The sequence below is a fragment of the Lepisma saccharinum genome, chromosome 4, assembly GCF_977018435.1.
Source record: "Lepisma saccharinum chromosome 4, izLepSacc3.1, whole genome shotgun sequence".
Lineage (NCBI taxonomy): Eukaryota > Metazoa > Arthropoda > Insecta > Zygentoma > Lepismatidae > Lepisma > Lepisma saccharinum.
Genome location: NC_139232.1, coordinates 76,593,334 through 76,619,982, shown reverse-complemented (window position 1 = coordinate 76,619,982; position 26,649 = coordinate 76,593,334). Strand labels below are relative to the sequence as shown.

General features: G+C 39.2%; 1 protein-coding gene across 1 annotated transcript; it reads left to right on the top strand.

The window, feature by feature from the left end:
* The first annotated feature begins 295 nt into the window (after positions 1 to 295).
* LOC145987214 (uncharacterized) lies at positions 296 to 21,986 on the top strand. The gene is made up of 4 exons (XM_083121732.1): positions 296 to 385; positions 6,048 to 6,132; positions 14,902 to 15,031; positions 21,511 to 21,986. Exons 2-4 carry the CDS (start codon positions 6,051 to 6,053, stop codon positions 21,707 to 21,709), a joined length of 411 nt encoding a protein of 136 aa, XP_082977858.1. The 5' UTR covers positions 296 to 385; positions 6,048 to 6,050; the 3' UTR covers positions 21,710 to 21,986.
* Positions 21,987 to 26,649: the final 4,663 nt, after the last annotated feature.

Here is a 26,649-nt window from a genome sequence, read left to right as displayed (position 1 = left end):
ATGTGTGCAGTGCAAATTCTGCTGTAACCAATCGATGAGTCTGGGCTATTTGCCTGTCACTTGAAGCGTTAAGTGTATAATTGCCAGAAGAAGATAAAACGAATGGTGTATGCACCATTTTTTCTCACCTCTTGGAAACAATGAGTAGCAGATAGAGAAGTAATGCAAATGCCTTGTTTTTTCTCGCATTGTCTTTTCCTTTTATTCTTTTCTTTCATCGCCTTCACTTTACTATTGTTTAAGCCATTTCGTTTATATGTATGTGTCCCCCAGGCTTTAATTAGATAAGGGATGAAACTGGAGAGTCCATGTTGCGAACCACTATCAGCTCCACTCTCTTAGTTCTAGGCGCCTGTACGTGAGTAGTGTTTTAGATATCTCAAAGGTAATTGCTCACACCATATAATATGTGCAATTATTTATTTTTGTCAAAGATTACTAAAAGTCCACTTCATAGCACGATTTTTTTTTTGGAGGGGGCTGGACTTGTTAAGGTGGTAGATCTTACATACCTGCGGTAATTACCATTTTTAACATACGATTTGAAAGTTGTCCAATGACAAAAATGGTAATCGGGTGTTATTTTAAGGTCTATTTAACAACTTTGGTTTATCCCTAGTTCTTCATTGATTTGATTTGACAATTTTTATTTTCTCAAAATTTCGGGAGGGGCTGTAGCCCCATCAGCGCCCCCTGTGTGTACGCTAGTGACAGTTACCGTAAATTTACAATATTCTTCCGTTATACTTTAACACTCTGACTGTTAATATACAAAATCAGGACGCAATGTTTTTGTATTACATAAATTTGATAAAGCTTCCTCAATCAATTGATAGAACTAATACGAGCGTGGACTACTATCCACAGCTAAAACTATACTGTCTCTGAGGATAACATCTCCTTACCCTAGTTAAAAGCTGAGGCTGTAAAGGGCACACCTAAGAACAAACACAGGACAACATGACCGCAGAGAGGCTTATGCTGGCCGTGGGTCCAGGCGCCAGAGCTCGTTGGCTTTCAAGTAACAGTTACCAGAGGAGTGTACTATGGGGAAGTGAGGTTGGCTTTTGGATACCTTATCCCTTACTTAAATTTGAATACTTTGTCATGCATCCGCCCCGTGCAATTTTACTTCTTGCCGCCCCCACTCCCAAAATACGTACAAAGAAAACGTAATGTATGAACAACTAAACTTGTTATCCGTGGCAATTTCACATGGTATAACCAATTTTTAACATAATAAAATGAAAGAATACATAATGTGAGAAGATAAGTTATTCATTAATTAAAAAATAATATATATTTAAACCTCAAAATAATAAAATATTTGTTGCATTTACTCACCATAGTTTCTGCCGATGTGCAGAACTCTCAGCTCTCCTGTTTTGTTTCACTATTTCTACATGACTATTTATACTGTACATAATTATGTACATTTTCCAGAACTTTGTACATGAAGAAACATATCTTCACTTCATCACAATTTACAATGAACTATGTATGTACAATTATGTACGCCTCGTAAACCACGATTTCTTCATTATTACACTATTCACTTTGTACCTTCCCCCCTTAAATTGGAAAGCTTACAAATGAATTTTTCTAGCTTTTCTATTTGCAAAGTCGCGAATAACAGAATCCTAATCTAATTTTTGACCAATTTCATGTTCAATTGAAATCATGGCAAGTTCTTCTAACCGCGATTCGCCCATTGTGGAACGTAAATAAGTTTTAATAAGCTTCCGTTTCGAAAAACTACGTTCCCCACTTGCAACTACGGCTACATTTGAAACGAAACAATTGTCGATAATGTAGCGCAACAAAACAAATAATGTTGATTCTCTTACGACACGACTTGACAAACCAGTTGTTTTAATGACATCACAAATACAGTAGTCTCTCAATACATTGTCACACTCAAACGCGCGCACGTTCTCTCACATGACATACACTAACTGCACTATCGTTACACCGTCAAGATCGTAAATGAGGTGCAACCAGCAACGACAAAAACAGCGGACATTCGTACTTACTATTGCGTCTTGCGCGATTACTATCAACACGTCAAAGAACAATGGAGTTCTATTTCCGGCTACCAAATGCGACACGTTAGTTTAACTCGAACCTCGATAACATGGGGCGGAGGCGGAGGACTGGCAGACTGGCGCGCGATGAAACAATAGATAGCGTTGTAACTTGGCACCGCACACGCACAGTAGACGTTGCTTACCATTTTCACAGACAAGACAATATAATAGCTGCTTTTGTAAAAGGACAACTTTTCTTATCCGTTTCTGCTTTATACTGCATATGCAAATGGATTTAATTTGAATTTTCTCCACCACAAGAAAACCAAACTGCCTCAAATAATGCAGCTTCCATTTTTTATACATTTTGCCGCCCCCTTGAGCTTGCCGCCCCGTGCAAATGTAGGTGTTGCACATACGGTAAAGCCGGCCCTGAGTGCGATTATAAATTACAGTTGCGTGTACCATAAGCACATTTCTTTTCTAAAATCGAATCATTACAATTATATTACTCCCTCTGTCCCATAATTATAGTCCGGTATGCCAAAATGGTAGTACAGGAATTACAGACGAAGAGGCAGATGGAAAGCACATGGATGAGGAGAGGCACAGTACATCAATCTTCAAGATTGTGAAGAGGAACAACGCGACCTTATCGCAACGAGCAAGAAATACCGCCCAGACGATTACCAAAAGGAGGCGTTAGGTTGCAACACACCGGTGTGGCACTGTATGGCAACCGGTCTAGCAAGGTACGCTGCAAATCGTTAGTAGAGCACTCCTTCAGTGAGTATGTGTGAGAAGAACAGCCATAAACACACAACCCATGACAGGAAGCGACAGGGGTAGCAAGAACCTCACGGACAGTAAACGACAAGCAGTGTACGATTTTTTCTTTGAAAACAGTACGGCTGGGGTAGTGAAGAATGGTCGCCAAACCATTAACTGTTACCAAAGATGTTTACCGGGACATGCTCATCAACAAGTTAATCCCAGCAATAGATGCACAATGGTCTCGTGGACTGCGCGCAGGGAGAATCCAGGTGTCCGTTCAGCAGGACAATGCGCGTCCGCATATCCTTTCCAATGACCGCGCCTGGATGGATGCTGCAGCGACCAGTGGAATCACTTTGGATCTCCTATGCCAACCGCCAAACAGTCCGGACATGAATGTTTTAGATCTGGGGTACTTCCGGGCAGTTCAGTCTCTCCAGCATCAGGCAGCTCCACAAACTATTGATGAGTTGATCGCCGCAGTTGAAAAATCTTTCTATGATCTGACACGCGACAAGCTCAACAACATCTTTTTCACTTTGCAGTCCTGTCTCATTGACCTGCACCTCCAAAGGTGGGTACAACTACATGATTCCCCATATGCAAAAAACACACTTGAACCGCCGAATCGTCCTGGCATCTCGCTTGGAGTGTCCTCGAAACATTTACGACGTGACTAGAGCAGCACTGCAGCACTAGATCTAGCTCGTTGAGGGGATGACAACCTTCCTGGACCAACAATATCTTTCGTCTTGATGTTTTATTTTGTCGAACTTCTTGGTCACTTTGTATGGATTGATTACTTTTTATTTAGGTTCTTTTGGATACTTGATCGGTCAATTTGTACTGATCCTTGAGTTATAAAGTTGTATGACTCATTCCCGTGTTTCATTTTCTTCTTCTGTATACACCAATGTCACAGTTTGAATATCGGACAATTATTATGGGACAAGAAACAAAGGTGTACCGGACAATAATTATGGGACAGAGGGAGTAATTAGGTTAACTATGTAATGGCCGTTAATTCTTTAAAAGCGCTCATTGTCATTTTCTTTAAGGTAGTTGGTGGGGCCTTCCGATGGTGCAGTGGTAGGTAGCGTCGTTGCCTTGTAATCAAGGGGTCCCGGGTTTGATATCCGGTGGAGGCACATAGTGGTTCGGATTCCACTTGAAACTGTAGGTCCAGTCCCGGTTAGCCTTACTTTGCATAAAGTGGGCTTAAAACATCAAATCAATCAATCAATTTATGGTAGTTGGAAGCAGCGGAAATTAACGGTCTATTTCTCTAGTCAACTTTTCACAATGCAAGCTAATCGGGACTGAACCTATAATACAGTTTAAAGTGTAAAGATCGAACGAGGAATCAACGCCATCAAAGAAGTGAAAGTGGAAGCTTATTATTAGAAAGTTAAGATATGCACTTGATTGAATCTAATTTCCCTCCATGGAGGAGTGATCAGCACAGCGCTCTACGACGGCAGAGGCCCTGGGTTCGAATCCAGGTCTGAGGATGGGTGTTCTTTGTGAGCGTCTTTTATCAATTTCATCATATCATGACTCAACCTCATCATCCCGATTAGCCAAAAAAGGCAGAAAAGCGAAGTAAAATTAACTAAATCAATAAACAATCATCCCATTTCCTTAAAAGGGTAACAAGTAACAATACCGAACCCCACTAGAGAGCTGCAAGTCTGGGCACTTACTATATCCGCGGGATCTGTAACCAGAAATTAGGGTCGCAAAACCAGAAATCTATATTTTTCAGTAATGAAGCACATAACCGCCTCGGTGGCGAAACAAGTCGTAGGTAGAAGTTGGGTTCGACTACTGGTCTGGGCTAGGAGGTGATCTGCCCAGGTGGGAGATCATCCAACCAGTTACGGGGTGACGTGTGGTCAGCACAACGAACTTCCAATCGTTGTTGTAGTTTTCCGTGACAGGGTTACGCTACTTATTCGTAGCTTCCCAATTTCTTCACGATGGTGGGTGACCACTGGTTCCATACACAAGTCAAAATCTCAGGTGAAATGTCGGCCACTGTCGGATCAAATACTATATTCCAATTATCAAAAATATAATTACTATCATGGAAAATACTTTATTCTATGGACTACAACTTATATTATAAAAATTAACTAGCGGACTCATAAAATATGTTTTCCTCTAATTGCTTCAAGTAATAGAACAAAGTGACAGTGGCTAAATGTGTAATTAGAAATACGGAAAACTATTTCTGCAAGAAGTTCTCCATTACTGTAATTACTATTTAAAATATTTAAAATAAATTGGTAACCTATTACATGAATCTGCAATTATTACCTGGTACAGAGACAAAGTAATCATTGTATTTCATGGAACCCCGATAATTTCCCATAATTTCCATGATGGAAAATACATTTTGTAAAATAGTGGTATGCTTGAAACTAGAAAATGTGAAAAAAATTATTGAATGATATAAATGCAGTGATCGAATTAGGTCGTTATGAGCCGGTATGGGATACCGGTAGTAAATTAAGATGCCAAAAAGCATACCGGCAGTAAATTTTTAATATTTCCATTTATTTATTGTAGCTGATCGCACAAGTAGCTACGCAATTGCTGACAATGTACTCGCTCATTTCTCTCACTCTCACTCTCTCTCTCTCTCTCTCTCTCTCTCTCTCTCTCTCTCTCTCTCTCTCTCTCTCTCTCTCTCTCTCTCTCTCTCTCTCTCGTGGTGATAAAAGAGAGAAAATGAGAATTTATATATTATCTAAGAAATCACCACTCCCCCCCAAAAGGGTAAGATTGTATCAATAGACAGGGCTGTGTGTACGAGCATACCATAAGTAAAGTAAAGTGATATGCACCACGCCATGAAGGTGTATAGGGGTGTGGGGTTAGGGCTGTCTAACATTAGGTTTCTACTACATTATTGTACTCGTAAATTAAATTAAACGTTTAAAAATTGTGGTAGGAAGAATCTGCAGAAAACTATATTTGAACTCCCTCTTTTAATTCAATAGAAAATTTTCCACAAGTTGATTCCGAAATATTTGCAAAAACAAAACGAGATATTTTCTTCATAAATACGTATTAATTTACAAAAGACTATTCTCATGAATTGAAGATTAAAAAATTTACATTTTCCAGCATATTCGCAAATAAAGATAAAACCTGGAATCCTCTGAAAAAATAGCTATTCCAACATCTCTCTGAAGAGTAGCCACTTCATTTCTTTTCAACTTTCGCAGTGTATCTTTTCAGGAAATGTTGCTCTTGCTATTTGCTCTTTGCATGGTGTCCAGTGTACTCGCTTCGATCCACATTGAAAAGGCCGATGAACGACCAGGTAAGAGAAAAGAACTAAAATGTGTTTTTATTTCTAATTATTTTTAACTATACTAACTTTAACTATATTTAACTTTATCTATTCAATTAATTTGTTTTGATTCCCTTTATATATGGCATTATTGCCACGGAGTGTATAATGCAAAATAATGTAATATGATGTAATGTTTTTTTAAGTAATTCTTTAGTATTATTGTGTTGCATTGTGTAATTGGTTCGTTAAGAGCAGAGTTTAACTTGAAGGTTTCAGGACCTAATTAATTAAAGTTATGGACTCTGAAAAACGTAGTTAATAGAGGGCGTACAGGAGCATACATATGTGTAGAAAGGAACAGGAACTGGCTACCGCTTGGAAAATAGAACATATATAAAAATCAACTTTTTGCGGTGGAGGGAAGATATTGGATTCGCGTGTAATTATAACTGCACGTAAGGCGTCCATTTTTTCAAGGTAGATGTAAATTGTAAATACATAATGGTATATGTGGAATAAAATCAACGAAACACAGAAAATAGACCTGCCGGCCCCGTGGCGGAGAGATCAGCACATCGCGCTATGACGCCAGGGGTCCCGGGTTCGAATCCCGGCATGGATGTTGGAGTGTCCATTCATCAATTTCACCATGTCATCACTCACCCCAATCTTCGCAAATTAGCCAATAGTGGCATTAAAAAGCGAAGTAAAATAAACCAAATCAGGCATAAAAGAGCGAAGTAAAATAAACCAAATCAATCAATCTAACAGATTTCTGCTGAGTCTGGAATTTTCATCTGCATAGTTTTGCAAAACCAGCCTAAGAGTGTGATCACTGATCACAGTGTGCTCCAAAACTATTGAATCCTGCCCCTGCGTTAGAATACCAAATAGGAAATCAATTTATTGTTATTTTTTTTCAGCATATTTGATTGATGACCGATGAGAATGTATGGTTCGTATGATGATGAAAAACGCAAATTTTACACATTTTCTGTGATTCGTGCTAAAGATTCTTGGTTTCGAAACACACGACGCAGCGAGTCTCGAGTCAGGACCTGCTCTTTGAATAAAGGCTATGCTGATAAGAGCTGAGGTTTTCCAGGTTAAAGAGCCAGATTTGGCTTGTGCAGAGACAAGTTTGCAACAGTAATTTCTTCTCATTATTACTGTACTTCACTGCTCAAATAATGTCAAATAGTAATTTTCTCTCTTTCTGTTTTGGATTTTTATGTTGGTTTTCTATCTCTTGAGTTAATCGCAACAATGAATGATGAACTAATCAAATAGAACAACGAGTTTCAGTTTTTGTTTTAAGTCCATTTTATGCACAATGGCTAATCTGGACTGGACCTACAGTTAAAGTGGGATCCGAATCACTGTGCAATGTGCCGAGACCAAACTGGGACAATAATATTTCCATGCCTGAGTAGGTTTCGAACCAGGGACATTTGCTTTCGATGTACGTTACCTCACTCACTCCGGCATAAAGTTTGTATGAAAGTTTTTATATACACAAATTTGTATATGATCCCTGGAAATCATGATGTGATATTTTTTAACAATGCAATGAACTAGTAGTGTGTAAAAATCAAAATATCAAAAGTACATGGATGACATTTGAAGAGTTTCTTGCATCGTGGAGAAGTTTACATCAGATACTTCAAAATTGTAGTGCACATCTTTCTGCTTCAAATTGCTATCTGGAGAATTCTACTATGTTTTAACATGGGGACAATGGGACAGCTGCTAGAATGATATTAGAAATTCTTACTAGCTGGTTAGAATAAAACATTCCTTTCCACTTCGAGCTCTGGCAGAGGTACTGTAGATAAGAACATTCAGGACGAACAGAGATTAGACTTGTATTTCCTCCTTCGGTTCACTAACAAGGGAAGTTGTCTAAGTGTCCCCCTCCGATTTGCATGAAACTTGGCAGGTGTATAGAGGGGCCCAAAGGAATAAATACGTATTGGTTTTGTTTCGGCTAAAAAACTGTTTTAGAGCGCAAAACCTCCCCTCTAATGTCAAGATGAGGACAAATTGAAGTGGGGATCTGACCCTGTGTCCCCCTCCGATTTCCATGAAACGTGGCAGGTGTATAGAGGGGCCCAAAGGAAGAAATATGTATTTTTTGTTTCGTCTAAAAAACTGTTTTAGGGGCAAAATCCCCCCTCAAATGTCAAAATGAAGTGGGGATCTGGCCCCTGAGTCCCCCTCCGATTTCCATGAAACTTGGGAGGTGTATAGAGGGGCCCAATGGAAGAAATACGTATTTTTTTGTTTCGGCTAAAAAACGAATTTAGGGGGCAAAACCCTCCCTCAAATGTCAAAATGAAGCGAGGATCTGACCCCTGAGTCCCCCTCCGATTTCCATGAAACTTGGCAGGTGCATAGAGGTGCCCAAAGGAAGAAATACGTGTTTTTTGTTTTGACTAAAAAATGGTTTTAGGAGGCAAAACCCCCTCAAATGTCGAGATGAGTACAAATTGAAGTGGGGATCTGACCCCTGTGTCCCCCTCTAATTTCCATGAAACGTGGCATAGAGTGTATAGAGTGGCCCAAAGGAAGAAATACGTGTTTTTTGTCTCGGTTAAAAAAACTGGCAGATACACAAGTGGAGTATTTGAGATATGTAGTGCATGTCACTGGGAAACACAGCTAACACCGACGAGAATAAGAAAGGCAAATATGCCACGCGAGAGCATGCAATGTGACAAAATGCGTTACATAACACACGATACATGCTTGACACATCATCATGTGCAACGCACCCACCACGACGTATCACCTATGGACAGTCTGTCAGGAGATACCTCACAAGCAGAGGAGATAAGAGTAAGGAAACGTGAGATGGTGCCAGGAGGCCACTGTTAAACACAATTATCAGGTGTGCTGTAGTGGGATGATATGTACGATAAGACATCATGAATCCAAATTCCGTATGTGTCACCCCGTATATAAAGGCTCACAGAAGAAAATAAGGACAATTGTTCTGTATGAATGTAGTGAAAGTGGTCACACTTTTAATACAGGCATTTAATGCCAGTAGCCCATCTCCTTTAACAGCAGAGGAGGCACATGTCGTAGACATTGTGAAGGACGCCATTGAAAGATGTACAGAAGATCCTGCGTACATCGTTGAATTTGCTACTTCCTTCGACTTTGACCAGCAAGACGATACGTATGCACACGCTTTGGAAGATACAGATGATGACACGGAAGAATACTATACCGACCATTGTTCACCACATACTGTATCCATTGGATATAAACGAAGAGCAGTGGACTTTTGGAGGAGTGAACAGAAGCAACGTTTGTCTCTGACCACCGTGCAAAATCAGTATAAGAGGGTTACCTCAACACGGCAACTACGAAGATGGGAATAGCAGGTACGTGAAGGAGGAACACGGAAAGAAAAGCTGTGTCAGGTTTCCAAATACTTTGTAGAAAACTTTAGTGATGCCGTGCAAGCACTGGTTCCAATTCATGATATTGATATTCTGAGATGGGGTCTGCAAGCTAAAGCTGAATTGGACGTTCCTCGGTTTACAGCGTCACGGTTTTGGCTTTGGAAATTCAAGAAAGCACGTCACATCGTTTCCCGGAAGGTCACCAAATTCATTTACACGCACATCTGCTGGCAAGGGGGAACATGTTAAGAACGAACGTGACGGCTTTGTGGATACTGTCAAATCATGTATTGCACAGTACTCTGTCGGAAATGTGTTTAACTCTGATCAAAGTGGTTTTAATTTAGAAATACACAGTGGTCGCACCCCAGCTATTAAGGGAACGAAGAAAGTGGAAACTATCGTGCAATCTGTTGCATCCACAACACACAGCTACACCATTCAACCAATTATTTCGGCCGCGGGAGAGGTGTTGTCTCCTCTCTTCGTTGTTCTGAAGGAATCTGAAGGTATCTTTGGACCATATGTCAACCGAACACTGTTCCTCCAGCAAATGTGTTCATTTCAGCCTCTACATCGGGGAAACTGACAACAAATCACTTTAAGAACTGGCTCAAGGAGGTGTACGTACTTCCCAAACACAGGTGGTTTCGGTGCTCTGCTATTGGATTCGTGGAGTGGACATAGTGATATTGTTAAGCGAGAGGTGACACCACGGGGCAAAAACATTACTCTGTTGACAATACCTAAAGGATTAACTGGCACTCTCCAACCATTAGATGTGTATGGTTTTAGAACTTTGAAAAATTTCGTGCGACTGTTTTCCGACCTTGTCCTGTTACTACACAGTGACATTAATCTCCACCTACGCAATAACATTATGAAACTACAATCACTCACACATAACCAGTTGTCCTCACCCAGGTTTCGACACGTCTTCCAATACGCACGGTATAAGAGTGGGTATCTTCCCGAAAGGCCACCTCCATTTGAGAATCTGGTGGCATTCTGTTTTGGTGGTGACAGTAATCCGATATGTGATGTTTGTGATGCAGTGCAGTAATCAGATGTGCATGGTGTAACCGAACATTTTGTTTAAGAGTACAATTACTGTGACGAGTATGTACATTGACACCGTGGAAGCAACAATGGGGGAGGTTTTCAGTGTGATGCATGGGTGCTTGTCTTTACTTTGTGTTGGCAGATCGGCTACCATAACGTTGTTTCGTGTTACTTTCTGATGGTAATAAATGTTTTATACATGCTGTGTATTCATCTTTGGAACTATCCTCTTGTGTCCTTGGCTATGGATATCACCTATATGATATCTAGTTCATGCTTGATAGGGTTATGGTTCCCGTGTGCGGCTATTTTGATGCTCTGTTACCCTGCTTTGGTCAGTCTATTGTTATGCCCATCCCTATCCGGGAACGACGGTGTCTATGAATTCGGCCTCTCTCTACAATTGCACTGCGTTTGATACCGACAATCCTACAGTTCTGTGCTGTGTGTGTTCCACTTATATGAGCGTGTTCTTCCTATGCCAGATTTACGTGGTTTCGGGGTCAGATCCCCACTTCAATTTGTCCTCATCTTGACATTTGAGGGGAATTTTGCCCCCTAAAACATTTTTTTAGCCGAAACAAAAAAACACGTATTTATTCCTTTGGCCCCTCTATACACCTGCCACGTTTCATGGAAATCGGAGGGGGACACAGGGGTCAGATCCTCACTTCAATTTGTCCTCATCTTGACATTAGAGGGGAGGTTTTGCCCCCTAAAACAGTTTTTTAGCCGAAACAAAAAAACACTTATTTCTTCCTTTGGACCCCTCTATACACCTGCCAAGTTTCATGCAAATCGGAGGGGGACACTTAGATAACATCCGTTGTAAGTAAAAGCTAGAAAATTAATCTCGCCTTTTCTTGATTTACCTGTAAAATGTCATCCGATATTTCAGGGGTTTGCTAGGTGTTATAAAGTATGTTATTGTGGTGATTGTGAGAATAAGCAACACTTAGGTGGTATTTAAAGTGGGAATGGGGGGAATTCCCCCTTCTGGATACTTGTGTCCCCCTCTCTGCTTGATAAATTTTATCCCTGTGAGGAATGTTATTTGGGGGGGTTGGGGGAACATATTATTGGCAATTTAGTTACTTTTTCCCACTTCGCCATTCCATTTCAACACTTTTCTGTCAGACAACTGGAAGCTCCATTTGGTGAATACAGATATAGCCTCAGGCGCTACTCTATTATCAGAACTGTCGAACAAGTGGCCAGGGTCGAAGACCACTCCCCCTATTCCATTTTCTTTGTCACTGAATTTGGCCGAAAAATGCCACCCCGATGAATGTGAAAATTACAAATAAGTTGTCACATGACATGAATCTCTTGTCACCACAGAACGTCTGTATTTGTATGAGTGGAACATCTGTAGTACATGAAGATAGTCTGAATGGAATTTTTGACGCGAGCGTGATAGCCCTTTAGGAAGTAGTTATTTTAAATAACCGTGTGCTTTTTTTTTTTAGAACAATTTGGGCTATATTTCGCTGTGAAGCTAGAATGTCAGTGAGGCAGGCGTTGGAGAATTTCAGGGGAGGCGTGGTGAGCAATGAAAAATATATACATGAATTACCCTCCCCCCACCCAAAAAAAAAAGTTGTGGCAAACACAAACCCCTTGTGTAGGTCTCACTCATTAATTGTGTTCTTAAGAAATAAAACCAAATGATGTAGCTTGAAATTTTAACTGCAGTGAGGGTAGAATGCTTTGTAATGTAGGCCTATTAAGCACTTTTATTAATTAATGAAAATGTTCTATCAACAAAACAAGTATTTTTTAATATCTGTAATAATAAAGGCATTGTAAAATATTCTTTGAGTTAGATTTATTAACCCTAACAGCACAGTTTTGTACATCAATAATTCATTACGGCTAGAGGGAGGGGGCGTGGACTAATTTGAGGACGTAAAAGGAGGGGGGTGCAGGCCCAAAAAGGTTGAGAACCCCTGCTTCAAAGAATCGTCTTTGAAAATTTGCAAGTTCATCTACACGAGAAGGCAGCAGTAGTAAAGTGGCGAGTTCCTTTTGATTGTTGGTTGTCCGTGAAAAATTTTGTAAATGGGCAAGATGGAAATATTTTTTGGTAAAATCTCATGACTAAAAATACAGAAGAATCGATATTGAATTCATTCTCTTGATCATTTTTGTATCAACAATTGACCATGGAATTACGAACACGTGATTAGCGTTAGATATATAGTAGTGGTAATCGCTATTGTCTTGCATTCCAAGAGTCCAGGCCTAATTAGGCGTAACTTGGGGAGGGGGTCACTTGTCAACCTAACAATTTCTCTGAATTAACAAGCTAATGGAACTTGTGTTAAGCTCCTGGGACCTGGGAAGCAAGTTAATGAGTAATTTTTATGATTTCGCAAATGGAACAGTAATTTAGCAAAGTAGTCTTGGGTGCTATTTTTATGGGTTAGAAAACTTTTTGATTCTGCCCTCCCCCTGCATAATGCCAAAGTTCGATTCAGTTCCCCAAAAGTCCAAAAATTAGGTCCCACATTAGATTTCTGGGGGTGAGTGTCAAAATCCCACTTTAAAAACTGTAGGCCAAGTCCAGATTAGCTGTTCTGAACATAAAACGTACTTGGCCTTTCCTTTCTCTTAAGACACAAATTTCAATCGGCAATTTTTCAGCATTTTTTTAACGTAAAACGAAATGTGCGGTGACCCCATTCACCATCTAAAGTTGTCGAGGTACCCCCTGTAAAGCATTATCCCATGCTGTCTCTAGAGTCTAGACAGTCAATAGAATCCCCGCCCCCCACTGGAAATTTCTTAAATACCACACTAGCAATACTTCACACTTACATTGAGTTTTGTGTTCCGTAATTATTTGGATGACATTTATAATACACCTTCAAAACTTTCAAATAAAGCAAAAAGTGCAAAACACATCATCACTATCCACCAGCTAGGAGAAATAGTTTTGGTTTTGAAAGATGGCACAACATGAAAAATGAGATATTATAATGTGCCCAAAAATATGAGAAACAACCGAGTATCCTAGAAAGCTCTACTACTAGTTTAACGGATGATATGATATATTTTCTTATCTACACAAACACACGCATATGCGTGCGCGCGTGTATAAGGGCATCTAAATATAAGCTATAAATCCTGACTTGATTATAGGTTAATTTGAAGATTGAAACGGATTATATTGTTTGTTCGAACTGTTTCGAAGTTTTTAGACCCAAGCAACATGAGGATTTCACACCGAGGAGGCAAGCGACACGGGCCCCTTCAGTCCAAAGCAAAACGTTCGCCGCACGTGCCCCTACAACAGACCAAGGCGACACGAATAATGGTATCGAGAAAATGTTCCAGGCAGAGCGACATGTGCAGCTTTTTGTGTCGTTTAGGTTCTAAAAGTTACATTTATTCCTAAAGGTTGGTCGTGTTGCTTCGGTCTGAAAGCTCCCTAAAGTCCGGTATCCACTTTTTGCAAACCAGCGTATCGAATCCCGATTTGTCGCGTATCATCACTGCGTTCCGTATCAACGGGAGTGCGATACGGTGGTCCGTTCTTTTGATTCACAGCCTGGTTTCAAATGACGATGACTACACCGCAGCAAGTAGCAGCAGCCGCATATATTTTTATTAATTACTTTTATCGAAAAAGAAAAAAAAACAAATCACCACGTTGGTGGATGACAAACATGTACGCGAACCGTGAACTGTATAGTGGAAACAGCTTATTGGCAGACTTGCGGTTCCAGCAGATCAGCAGATTATACAAAAACTTTACTTTATATCAATAAATGCAATAGTTTCTTACATATCCCACTACATAATAAAGAAAATAAATTGACAATGGGACGTACTGTCATTCGCAGAGCTCACTGCACACTGAAGGATGATGCAACGAGAGAACGGAACGCGCGCATGCCCGTCCACACTGCCCCTCCTCCGCGTATCGTATCCTCCCTTTGAAGTGACGGGGGAAAACCGCCAAATGAGCGATCGGGTCCGTTCATTACCTTCTCTGGAGGGTAAATGTCAAAATTTAACATCATAAAATAAATAAATATACCTTAATTCTCTACGATAAAAATACGACAATGGGTTTACAGCGTTAAGACGATCGCCTCCAGATGATGACGTCTTGACTGAGTGCTGCGGCCTGAATCTCAAGATGGTCTTGGTCCGTTGCGTATCTTTTCTCACATTTTGAAACGGAGCGTTGCAAGTTTTTCCGAATAAATTGATACGGAACGGGGATACGATACGCTGGTTGGCAACAAGCCAACCGGGCATTAAACATGAATGCATTTAAGCTATCTTTACTTGTAGCAATTGTCTCTTGTAGAGTTCCCCCAAAAATGCTTCTCGAGTGAACTGAACCAGCCCTTCAAGCCAGGAGGAAGTTGGGACACTCAAAGCTGCGCCAGAGCCACCTGCACCATCCACGACGACGGCCTCTACGTGGAGTATGCAGGGTAAGACTGGAAATACCTGTACAATCGAAATATTGTATTTGTGTTGTTGTTTTTTTACTCGTTAATCGCAACCAATGATGTACCGTCCTACGAGACGCGGAAACCGGACTTCCCCATATATACGAGGGGATGATGAAAAGTTCGTAGCCCGACCAAGTTCCCAAACTGTTTAGAGGAAGGTTACATTATGTCTTGAAAGTACATATCCTTGTATGTACATATACCAAAAGGCATTGTATAATTGACAGACTTTCTTGTTGTTTCAGGTTTATTAAGTGACCATGTCTGCTCAGCAAGCGAAATTTACAAACATAGTGCAGGGCTGTGATGAAGTTTCTGTTCCTCCAGAGCAGGTCTCCGAAAATGATCGACGAGGAAATGAGCAACACCTTACAGGGCTCTGCTCCATCGTATACAGCTGTGAAAAAGTGGGTTGCGCAATTCAAACGTGGTGAGTTTTCAACAGATGATGCCCCACGCAAGGAAAGACCAAAAACAGTGAACGTTCCGGAAGTCATCGATCAAATTCATTACCTTATTCTTGCGGACCGTCGAATACCAGCGAAACGTGTGGCAGAAACTCTGGGCATTTCCCGGGAACGCGTTGGTGCCATAATTCACAATGATCTGGGCATGCGCACACCTTCAGCCAAATGGGTCCCAAAAAATCTGTCATTTGACCAAAAACGTGAAAGGGTGGAGGCATCCAGGCAAATCATGTCCCGTTTTGAGCGCGAAGGCGAACAATTCCTGTCCCGATTAGTAACTTTGAATGAAACCATGAATGAAACCTGGTTATATCACTATGATCCAGAGACGAAACAACAGTCTATAGAATGGCGCCACTCAGATTCTCCTCGCCCCAAGAAGTTCAAAGCCCATAAGCCTGTTGGGAAGGTCTTTCGCATCATTCTTTTGAGATAAGGACGGTATCAAATCCATAGACTACTTGCCTAAGGGTCAGAAAGTAAATACAGAGTATTACTCATCATTACTTACCCGACTGAAGGAGATTCTGAAGCAGCAACGCCGCGGAAAACTAAGGGTGTCCTGTTTACTGCACATCGAGCAGCAGCAACACAGCAGAAATTGCGAGACCTGGGCTGCCAGTGTCTTGACCACCCACCCTATTCCCCGATCTGGCTCCATCGGACTACTTTCTGTTTCCTCAGCTCAAAAAAAACACATGAAGGGACGTCATTTTGCCTCCGATCAGGAGGCGATTACTGCCACAGAGCATTGGTGCGAGGAGCAAACTTCAGAATTTTTTAAAAGTGGTTTGCAAAACTTGGGTCAGAAAGTGCATTGAGCTTCGAGGGGAGTATGTTAAGTAACTATGAAGTTTTATCATTCCAAGTGCATTCCTTCTACGTCGGGCTACGAAATTTTTAGCATCCCCTCGTATGTGTCTATTTACGGATTTTATTACTTATAATTTCATTAAACGACGTTTAATGCAAGAAAACTGAAATTTTTAATTACAGAAAATTTCCATCATTTACTAGTACTCGACTGAGGCTGGCACGTAGCCAGGAGAAGGGGGCTGAAGCCTTCCCCAAAATCCTACAAAATATCTAATTATAATAGTGTATAGTGGTAATTAATTGTACCTCCTTAGCGGGATTAAACATCGTGTATAATAAGTTGTAATATACTTAGAAATTCATCTTCAGGGCTTGTAACCCCCACCAGACACAATTTTTCGCATTTACATGACAGCTGCTGATAGGGATGATCCCCCTCCGAAATAAAATTCTGGCTACGAGCCTGCTGTGAGGCATCTTTGAGAGGGACTCATCAGGTCCCAACATCCCATTTTCTACATGAGGGGAAGTATACAGGATTGCCTACAATGTACGCCAGGTGTCAGACCTCAGGGTGTTTCTTCCTACTATAGAGCGAATAGTCCTCCTGCAATGCTAATTTCCAGACAGGGATGGCATGTCATTGTGAAATATTATAAAAACACTAGTAAGTTGATCTCAACCTCAGATTTCACTGCATTAATAACGTTTTATAGTGCAAAAGATGTTTCGTCCTTATTGTTCTTCAGTATGGCTAAATTATTTCTAACCTTTCTCTTCAGTATCCAGGGACATAAAATACCTGAGAAATACCATGGTCAGTTCATTCGGCTCTTAACAGTTATCTCCCACTGCAGTAATAATAAAGTACACCCGCTCAGAATGAGTTTAAATGAAATGCAATGTTTTGAAGGTCATCCTTGAAACTACTTTGATTACAACTTAGAAGGAACGGATTTAAATTAGTTCATGCTCTTGTTCGTCCGTGTCAGGTCGACATTGGCTGAATAATATTACAAAGAGAGAATTACCATTTACTGACTTGCTCTGCGACGTGGTATGGTATGTGATCAAAGTTTTACTTTATACGCTCGCAACTGAGTATGAATGATATAGTTTTACTTTATACGCGTACGCTCGCAACTGAATTTGTTTCAGTTCTTTTCGAAGTCAATTTTATGCACAGAAAGACTAATCGGGATCCAAACCACTATGTGCCTCCATCGGGTATCGAAAGCAGGACCCCTTGATATACTCAGGACTGGAAATGTTGAGGATGAACTGGAAATCACTCCCTGTGACATGCTCTCTAGCTTGTACAGATGCACAGTAGACTAAAAGGAGTAAGATTCGGAGGGTTCATGAAAAAAATACGAAGGCATTCTTGCACCGATGCTGTTACCAAGTCTTTCTTTGCATTGAACAATGTAAAATAAAATTTAACTGCGGAAATGCTAAAGTATAACCTCCGTTTCAGATGGAAATAGCATTACATAAATCAACCTATACATTCGCGAAAACGTTTGTTAATATTTTTTCCAAAAACAAATTATCTACTCCAAGTGCAGAATAGTTAGATGTTAGATAGCCCTGGTGTCTAAACATGAACTGATGATCTTATGCCAGTTGCCTGTGAAAGTGATGTCACGTGACGAGTTGGAACGTCAAAAAAAGTGTCTCCGAGTCACCAGGCAGGTTGCACTCGGATGCAGATTTCGTTGGAATTTGTTGGGATATAGTGGAGGCCTCATCCTTCTTAGATGGCTCTGATGACAATGGGGACAGATGGCCTGAGACGACCGGAGTTGAAGTGTGTGGATGAGGTCCTGTGAGAGAGTGCACGATTTCTTCAGAGTGACCAAGACGCTGGACTTGGTACGGAGCGAGATATCGTTCGTCCTTTTGCCCAAACTACAGCTTCATCTGGTCTCTGTAGCAGTGCAAAGGAAAACTGACGTATCGTTTGCTAAGGGCGAGCGTCATTTTGGTTTCAAGTGGTAGTAATCGGGTTCCTTGTCAAGATCGGCCCGATCGGGTGTACCTCCGTCACTGATATTGTCACGTCCGAAGTGTAATTCGATCTGCATATGCATCAGGTGGCACCCCAGAAGATCCAAGTTAAAGTGTTGCGCCATGGTCGAGGTTTTGGAAAGATGGCGGCCATCACGTCAGAAGGTTCACGTCTCGGCAGGACTCTACATTCGTCGGGACCGAAGAAATCCTATCCTCTTTCATGAGTAGAGTGTGGATGATCTTCATCGTCATCTTCTTTCTTCTCCAACGACTGAAGAGGCACGGCAGAGGCTACAGCAGCAGCAGCCGCTGATGACGTCCTCATGTTACAATTGTGTGGCTGCTTCCTCAGCTGGTCCATCCAGGCAAAATGTATAACTTTGTAAGTCATCCCGTTTGAAAAGCTATGTAAATAGCACAGGGTAATTACACTTCACCATAAAAACATTTGTCAACATGGCAATTGTTGAAAGACTGTTTCCTTGGACGTTAATGCTGTTTTTGCAGAAGGCATTATTATGCACCATTATTGTTCTGCAATAATAGAAATGCTACAAAATTCTGGACGAAACGCTCAACCATCTAAAAACAACTACCATCCAGAACAGAGGTTCAAGGGGGAGCCAAGAAGACATATCCACACAATGCTGTGTCTTGATCCATAAGAATATGCAACTAAATATAACTTGGCATACTATCATTAATTAAGTACTCCATCTAAGCAGATCGGGCTTACACCTGAGTATGTCTGACTCTGTCATGCAATGTGTACATTAGAGATTCTCTTATGTACGTATTATTTAATAATTAATAACCTGGTCATGCATAATAGGGAAAAAAATTCCAGTAACATGACAATTGTGTGAATGAAGTGTTCCATCAAGAATCTTCATGCAGGGAACATAAGGAAAAAAGGCCAAAATTCTTCATGCAGAGAGCATAAGGAAAAACAGGCCAAAGTTCTTCATGCAGGGAGCATAAGGAAAAAAAAGGCCAAAATTCATAACTCGAAGGCAGGGCAGCAAAGTTGCTGCAACTTTAATTTAAACAAAATTGCCATTATAATCTTCATCTTGATCACCACGCCTTTTGCAGCTGTACTCTGGGCGATTCTTCAGTAGCAGAACTAGCAGCACAATACATTTGGAGGGTCACGGGCATGGACGTCCGCAGGATTTTTTCCAGGGAGGGGCAAGGAAGGTATTTTTTCCAGGGGGGGCAAAAAAGTCACATTTTCCCCCAAAAGAGTATTGTTCCCTAAAAAAACATTGCTTAAATTTGAATTTATGGTTTTCATGCAATAATTAACACATATTATTGTGGCTAAAATGAAATTTTATGTGTGAAATACATAATTTTTGGTTCACTTTCATTTTCGAGGGGGGGGGGGCACGCCCCCCCCTTCCAGACGCCCATGGTCACGGGCAGTGTATGCTGCAATTCAATCACATATACTATAGTATGCGACAACAAACAACCTTCATATCAGTCAATGAAACTATCTCGAGCATTGATAGTGCTCAATGCTACAAGTGATATCTACAATTTCCTGTCAATGCGGGGAATCCACTCAAACAATAACCTATTTGTTTCTTTCAATGTCCCTTATGCCAAGATCATTGTGAATTGCTAAATAAAACCACACACACAATAGATGTCCCATTTCCAGTGTCAATCACAAGATACACACACACAACCAAAGACATTAGCCAGATTGTAGCAGTAGTATATTTTTAGGGGAAGAAACACTCGATGTAACTCTTGGCTGCATACATGATTTCAAGCAAAACGAGCAAGAAAATATTTTGGCAAACCGGGAAAAAAGAGATAGTAATTTAACAAACCGCGGTAGCTCAGTCGTTAGGGTGTCTGTCTAACTACCATGTGAGAGACCCAGGTTCGATCCCCGCCGGGGGAGAACTGGGACTTTTTCAACCTGTTCAAGTGGCTCCGGTGCCCACCCAGCGTCGTATAAACTGGGTACCTGGAGGAAACTCTGGGGGGTAAAGGCAGCCAGGAGCATGGTGCTGATCACATCACCCCCAGCTTGGCCGAGATCAAGAAAATGTGGGGCCCTAACCCCACACCCCCTATACGCCTTCATGGCATGGTGCAAAGCACAGGGGAGCACTTTACTTTTATTTTTATTTAATAGGGCTCCAATACTTTCACAGTAATAAACATAAACTTAATATGACTCCTCTATAAGCATTTGTACTGTGAACAGAGGGAGTAAATTTTTACTAATTTTCTTTCTAACTCCAACAATGGTACGAATTTATTTTTGGCGCCAATAGTTTAGAACTAATAATCATAAACTTAATGTAGCACTTATATGGACATATTATGAGCAGAGCGAGCAAGAAAATGTTAATTAAATTTGTTTCTACAATTGCAGAATATTAATTTCATATGGTGTAATGTCATTTATCAACCCCCCTCCCATCATGATATAGTACAATTGCTTCAAATAATGTTCAGAACTTTATGATCATGTATTTGTGGGGAGGTGTAGCTCTATCAGAGCCACCCCACCCCCCTCCTGGTCTATATATTTTCACTTTATTGCTCGCAAAATTTACCTATCGAATTTTGAAAGGATGGGGCACAATGTTGGCCAGCCTGATTCTGGATAGGCCATGGAACACTCTGGTCCACCCTTGACATTGTTCTTGCTGTACATTTCTGAATTGGACTTAGGTTGATAACTTCCCTTGCATTTATGCAACTAAAGTGAAAACTGAGAAGAAGTTATCTTTCCACTTAGTGCTGTTAATTTTTGCGAAAGAACTATTTAATACCATTCAACATAATATTTAATACCATTCAATATAAGACAACATGATTCCAATGGTTATGCAAACTGAGCAAAGACATACCTAACAGAAGATCATGAAAACTGCAGAAGATTTTCCAGTCAGCTTATTAAATAAATTATTAAAAACTGTAAACTAAGAATTCAGACTATAAATCCATCTGTCCAATATATGTAAACTCCTAACGACATTTTAAAAATGTGAAATTTTAAATATGTAAAAGAACTTCTTAAATTCGAATTTTTAACTAGAAGCCATTTCAAGAAACAATACATGTATACTTATTCCAAATAAAAGCCTTTGATTTATGATTTGTTGGAAGCAACTCAAATATCATCAATTGCAGATGCATCACATTTGATGTTGTTTCGCCCTGCTATGTGGACCGAGATCTCGACCTGCCATATCCAGAATGCTGTGGGAATCCCGTGTGTCCCGAGGATGATGACCAGGAGGCAGAGGAGTTCCATAATATGGAAGAGATAGATGATTACAGGCCACTACCGGGAATGTCACATGATATGCCAGGGCTTTATGAAGATTAGCTTGAAACCAATCATGTTATTCCAGGTGCTACTAAAATAGCAGGGCATTAAAATATGATTCTGTGATAAATAATAATCCCTCATCAAAGTAAATAAGATGTAAAAGAATAAGATATGAAGAACATGTTCCACTGCAATCTGTGTGTGTGAGTAAAAATATAAAAACGAGCATTAAACCATATGAACTGTTTACATTGTAATAGAACTGCATATGAATTAGCAGCAAAAGGAAAGAGGAAAATAAAAATTCAGTTTCATAAACAAGTTTTGACTAAAACTTATGATTTTTATATAGATTTAATACTTGCGAGAAGTTATTCTACCATTGTGAATCATTTGAGAGTTACAATCCTTATGCTTGCAGTACATCATGAAGTACTGCATCTGCAACATTTTGTTCTCTTACATTTATCCCCCTCCCCCTGAAGTCTAAAACAATCCACATTTATTCATTATATTTGTAAGATGTCCATTGATAACTATGTCACTGGATAGGTAATTTAAACATTTATTACTATATTTCAAATGTACGTAGTATCATAGCTTGTGTTTCACTTTTTATAGTATTGACATCAGGCCTGCTTCAATGTTCTTAATGTTGATTACCCAAGCACTTAGTACATCTCAATACAAAGGTTTGCTGTATACAAGGTTCTAGATTGCCAATATTTATCACTTATACAACAAGTGTAGGCCTTCCCAGTAGACATAGTGGAACGTCATCATATTGTAATCAAGGATTACCAGATTCAATAATTGGGGAGGCATAATTGTTTTCGATCCCACTTAAAACTGTTGGTCCAGTCCCCATTAGCCTATATGTGCATTAAGTTGGCTCAAAACAAAAACTCAAATGAAAACTGTGTTTTTTATTTCTACTCAAATTTCTTCCTTTTTTTGCCACCTTACTTCTACATTTTCACTTATTTTCTTATTTTTATTTCTATTTCTGCTTGTCTTTTGTGGTATATTCTATTATCTTATTATCTTTGTACCTTCTTCGTTTCGTTTTTTGACTGTTTGTTTTAACTTTCTGATATTTTCTTTATCTGAATTTTTTAATCTAGTTTCTGGTATTTGTCTGTTCATATTTGAGTGACTCTTCTTCTCTTGCATAACTCTTTCTTGTTCTCATAGGGGTGAGCTGATACCACCAATGTCGATACCGATTCAGATACCTTAACTGATTCAAACCGATGCCGATGCCAATACTTGTTTAATTCCAGTAAAATAACAAAGGCTAGTTACTGAGTCACAAACTCAACACATCACATTAGTATTAATGATATCAAATACTCTTAAATTATTCATATAACATCACTTAAAATGTCTTGCGACATTATATGTGAACTTCTTTGTAGCCCCAAAGGAATGCGAAGTTTTTGAAATGTTTTTCTTGTATGTAACGTGTCTGACCACCATGGTAAAGGTCCCGGGTTCGATCCCCGGCCGGTTCAAATCCGGGAACTTTTCTAACGTTAGAAGCAGCCCCAGCACTCACCCAGCATCGAATAACATGGGTACCTGGGGGAAACCCTGGGTGGTAAAGGCGGTCAGGGGCATGGTGCTGATCACATCACCCCCACCCACGACCAGATCAAGAAAGTGTGGGGCGTTACCCCCGCACCCCCTATACGCCTTCATGGCATGGTGCTAAGCACAGGGGAACACTTTACCTTTTTTTCTTGTATGTATGCATTGCTTGCGATCTAGAATTATTTTCCTGTAGTTTACGGTTATTATAAGCATAAGAAAACAGTTTTTCATTGTGACATTTCAGGAGAACACACGCTCCCTTCATCAGATATTCATTTTCATTTTGACTAAAGATACAGTTATAACAATGGTTAGCAATTTTTTAAACAAAAAGAATCCCTTATATAATGGATGTTGTCAATGTCATTGTTGTAATATAGCAACTTAACTGTGAAAAGAAGCAGTCTGTATTATTTTTATTTCAGATAAAAAAAAATTTGATCACATTATTTTTTTTTTTTATTTAAAATTATGAATCCCAAATATCATCAGGTAATTCAAAGTCATCATTGTTTTCACAAAGTCTCTTGATGTTTTCTGTTACATTAAATTTTAAAGATGGTGGCTTACTCCATTTGTGAAAAAGTAAACTCCATACTGGATCTATGTTACCATTTTCATTATTTAATTTATTCCAGTGCTCTTCTGCAATGAAGGAAGCTCCCCAGACATTCAACTTATGTTTCCCGTCAATCTTTTTAAAAACCTTCTCTTTTCAATCAAATGCTTCTCTTCGATGATGTGAGCTGACAAACCTGTTCTTAGGTTTAGATTTATAATGTCCAAATCATGTTCGTGCCATCTTATTGCCATTTTCCTTGCTGTTTGTCCTACATAATCTTTGAACATGAACAACTTATATTATATATTCCTGTGGTTTCCACATCTGGTAGAGAGTTTCTCATTTTGAATTCGTTAAATGTATATTCAAACTTCTTGGTGATCTAAAAACAATTTTCAAATTAAATCTAAAAATTTTTGCAATTTTATCTGAGAATCCCTTGTGGAATGGAAAATTTATTTTCAACAGATTTTTCATCTTTGTCTGTATTTCTCTTTTCCTTTAGTTTTCTTGCGACTTGTTTTTTGATTTGGTTTATTCTGTTAGTGTGAAAGCCATTTTCTTTTGCTATATTAAAAAGCCTTTCTTCTTCATTTTTGATATCCTTGTTATTAGAACATAGTCTTTGTGTTCTCAGGAAAAAAATAAAAATACATTATGCATTTTTATACATGAATGTTCTGAATTGGCATGGATGTATTTTTCTCCTGCTAATTTTTTCCTATGGACTGATGTTTGAATTGTTGTGTCAGTTGTCTTAATTTGCAGATCAAGGAAAGAAATTACACTGTTATTCATGGGTTCAAAAGTGAATTTTATGTGACGATGTGATTCATTAACAATTTAAATACGTCCATGATTGTGTTCTCATTTTTAGCAATAATTAGCACATCATATACATATCTGATGTAGAGTATGATATCCGTACCTATCTCATTAACAATTGGAGATTCTATGTAATGAAGGAACATGCTGGAGACGATTCCGGATACTGGGTTTCCCGTTGATAGACCATTACTTTGCTGATAGATTTTGCCATCAAATATAAAAGTAATTGTAATTTGCACATACAGTAAACCATCAAACCATTTCCCATGATTCTACTGGGTTAACCTTCATCTCAATAAGCCATCTGTGTAATGCATCTGTGTCACCTTCTATTGGGACACTAGGATATCAATTTTCAACATCAAAACTTGTAATACGATACTCATTATTCCAAACAATAATTTTCATATGCATTTTTAACACTGAATGGTGTTTGTTGTTTAATTATAGCAAGCCTTTCAACTAAATATTTGGATAGTTTGTATGCAGGATGTGTGAAAGTTGCAATGATGGGTCATATTGGAGTTCCTGGTTTGTGAGTTTTTGGTAGTCCACAGGCAATCGGCAGGGTTGAATTTTTGACAATGAGTATTTTCTTCATTTCTCTTGATATCGTGATACTGCTTCCAATTACTCTCTTTACCTCATTTATTATTTTAGTTATAGGGTTTTGATAGCTTTCTGTGAAATTGTTTACTTTGAAACATTCTTCCATTTTTTTCTTTATAGTCCTTAATTCGGATAAGGACAGGTTTATTTTCCTTGTCCGATTTTATTAAGAAAACGTTTTTTTCTCTCAACCAGATCTTGAAACTATGAACTTTTTCCCCCAACCTCTGTTATTTCTTCTGTTGTATTCAAAACTTAACCGTTCATCAAGAGCATCATGTGTGAGACTTCGTAATTTTCTCTTTTCCTCCTCATTTAAGAAATTTAGTGCCTTTTCTATTGAAATCACAAAATCTTCCTTGTGTATATAAGCACTACCAACTGAAAATTTCATTCCGTAATGAAAAATTTCTATATACTCATCAGGTACTTCAATATCCGTAAGATTTATAAATATTGTGTTGTCAATGTTCTTAGTTTCTATTTTACCAGTGACATCAACTGTTTCCCTTCTTTCATTGTTGTTGTATATAACTTGTTCCTCCTGAATTAGCTGGTAGAATTTCCTATCAAGTCTCCTTTCTGAAAGCTTGCTGCAGTGTTCTACAACTTGTTGTGTAGCTCTGTTTACTTTATTCCATATGAGTGGATGCAAATAATTTGACAATGTTATGTGGAGATCATATGTTTTTCGAGAAAGGCTGTCCAATTCTGAGTACAAGTCTCTAATTAGTCGTCCTATCATTAACATTTGTAGCTTTCCTTTAAATTCACTAGTGTAGGTATTACGAGTTCTAACTTTCCACTTCAAAAAATTTGGCACTACACTGTTTAACTTGCATCTTCTCAAGAATCTGATTCTCTGAAATGTTGTTTGAATCTTGATTTGATATTTCTGGAATGTACATACCTCGCTCACTGTAATAGATGAATGAATAATAGTTTTTCAAAAATTTTGGCACTATATTGTTTAACTTGCATCTCCTCAAGCATCTGATTCTCTGAAGTGTTATTTGAATCTTGATTTGATATTTCTGGAATGTACGTACCTCTCTCCCCGTAATACATGAATAATATCAAAATGAAAATAAATGTTTGATGAAGGGAGCATGTGTTCTCCTGAAACGTCACAATGGAAAACTGTTTTCTTATGCTTGTAATAACCGTAAACTACAGGAAAATAATTTGAAATGTTGCAAGCATTGTTAAAATATTGCAGGTACATCAAAAAATTTGGTGTATTATTATAAGTGTCCCTACCAGAGAAAGTTATAGGGTGTAAAATAAAATGTATGTAGTGCGTATAGAGTACAGCTTGCACAAGGAATGCAAAATAAATACAACTATAAACAACATTCTTATTGTTTGGATTAACCTGGGGAGGAACGAAAACAACATAAAAATA